This window comes from Sinocyclocheilus rhinocerous, unplaced genomic scaffold (assembly GCF_001515625.1).
Source record: "Sinocyclocheilus rhinocerous isolate Xijiao unplaced genomic scaffold, SAMN03320098_v1.1 scaffold1785, whole genome shotgun sequence".
NCBI lineage: Eukaryota > Metazoa > Chordata > Actinopteri > Cypriniformes > Cyprinidae > Sinocyclocheilus > Sinocyclocheilus rhinocerous.
Window position 1 is genome coordinate 316,745 of NW_015627538.1, and position 1,426 is coordinate 318,170.

At 35.9% G+C, this 1,426-nt stretch overlaps 1 protein-coding gene across 2 annotated transcripts in view; it reads left to right on the plus strand.

Annotated features, from left to right (window-relative positions):
• Positions 1–1,426, plus strand: part of lyn (LYN proto-oncogene, Src family tyrosine kinase) — a 13,975-nt gene that overhangs the window by 3,321 nt on the left and 9,228 nt on the right. The window contains exons 2-5 of one of the 2 annotated variants that reach the window (XM_016539366.1): positions 686–819; positions 944–995; positions 1,086–1,182; positions 1,271–1,369. In XM_016539366.1, coding sequence (XP_016394852.1) covers positions 691–819; positions 944–995; positions 1,086–1,182; positions 1,271–1,369 — 377 coding nt within the window. In that variant the 5' untranslated portion in view covers positions 686–690. The remainder of the gene's footprint in view (positions 1–685; positions 820–943; positions 996–1,085; positions 1,183–1,270; positions 1,370–1,426) is intronic. The other variant, XM_016539359.1, reaches the window with a different exon arrangement.

Below are 1,426 nucleotides of genomic sequence, written 5' to 3' on the forward strand. Positions count from 1 at the left end.
CAAGGCACCGAACCCCCAACTGCTCCCCGGGCGCCGCAGCATAAATGGCTGCCCACTGCTCCGGGTGTGTGTTCACAGTGTGTGTGTGTTCACTGCTGTGTGTGTGTGCACTTAGGATGGGTTAAATGCAGAGCACTGATTCTTAGTATGGGTAACCACATGTCACGTCACGTCACGTCACGTCACGTATATGATGCCTCTTAAAATGTACTGGCAATCTTATACTGAGTGACGTGACTTATACTGGAGTGAGTGATGCTTCTCCTCAGCTGACCTACTTGGATAAAATAAATGTAAACATATATTTAATAAATATTCATAATATGTTTTCATTTAATTGTAGTATGCTTTTTTATTTATTTATAAATATTATTAAATATTTAAATAAAATAATTTGTGGTGTTGTATCTGCCATGTAAAAGCAAAATCCTTGATATCTGTGTTCAGGGAAAGAGTATGGGTCTAGAATCTTCTCTGCATCATTTGTATCAATTTTAGTTATCTATAAGCAGTGACATGTAAAGTTGTGTAAGTCTTATTGCATAGGTATTATTATGTAATGCACTGTAGAGTTATTTTGATTTAATGGTGTCATAAAATATTTCATGGTTGTGGTTTGTTTCGATTGAATTCCAGTTTCTGTTCATATTTCAGTAACTGACAACGGTTAACTTTCTTCTTGCAGGAAACATGGGTTGTAAAAAATCCAAGTTGGATGGTGACCAAAATGGAGGTGTGCTTGAAGGGAACAAACACCAGCCAGTACGTACTGACCAAACTGTATATGTGAGAGATCCAACCTCCTATAAGCCTCATATAGTAAGTAGTGAGTAGTGATGGGGTGATGTGATGTTTTGACTTTCATAGACTCTAAAGAGAAGGGTTATATTAGATATTATATTAGATATTATATCATGATTATATGAAATGTTTTATTTCACAGAATAATCAGAGCCCCGGGCTCCTGCCTGGTCAGGTGTTCCAAAAAATGGAAGGTAGATCTGATGAGCGTTATTCCACATTCTTACGCTTTTGTAGCTTTGAAACTTTTTTTGTAAAATTGTTATTTATTTATGTTTATACAGAAAAGGAAAAAATAGCCATTGCTTTGTATCCATATGACGCCATTCATGCTGATGATCTGGGCTTTAAAAAAGGAGAGAAGTTAAAGATTCTTGAAGAGTAAGTAAATGTCATCATCTAGAATTTTTCTTTGCCTGTTATCATGTTGTTGTTGTTGCTGTATGTTAAGTGTGATATTTTTTTCCAGGCATGGAGAGTGGTGGAAGGCAAAGTCTTTGACCACAAAAAAGGAAGGATTCATTCCTTCAAACTATGTTGCAGAAGCAGACACTATAGAGACAGAAGAGTGAGTGCTGCTCAATATGATGAATTACTGTACATGTGTAACTATATATATATATAT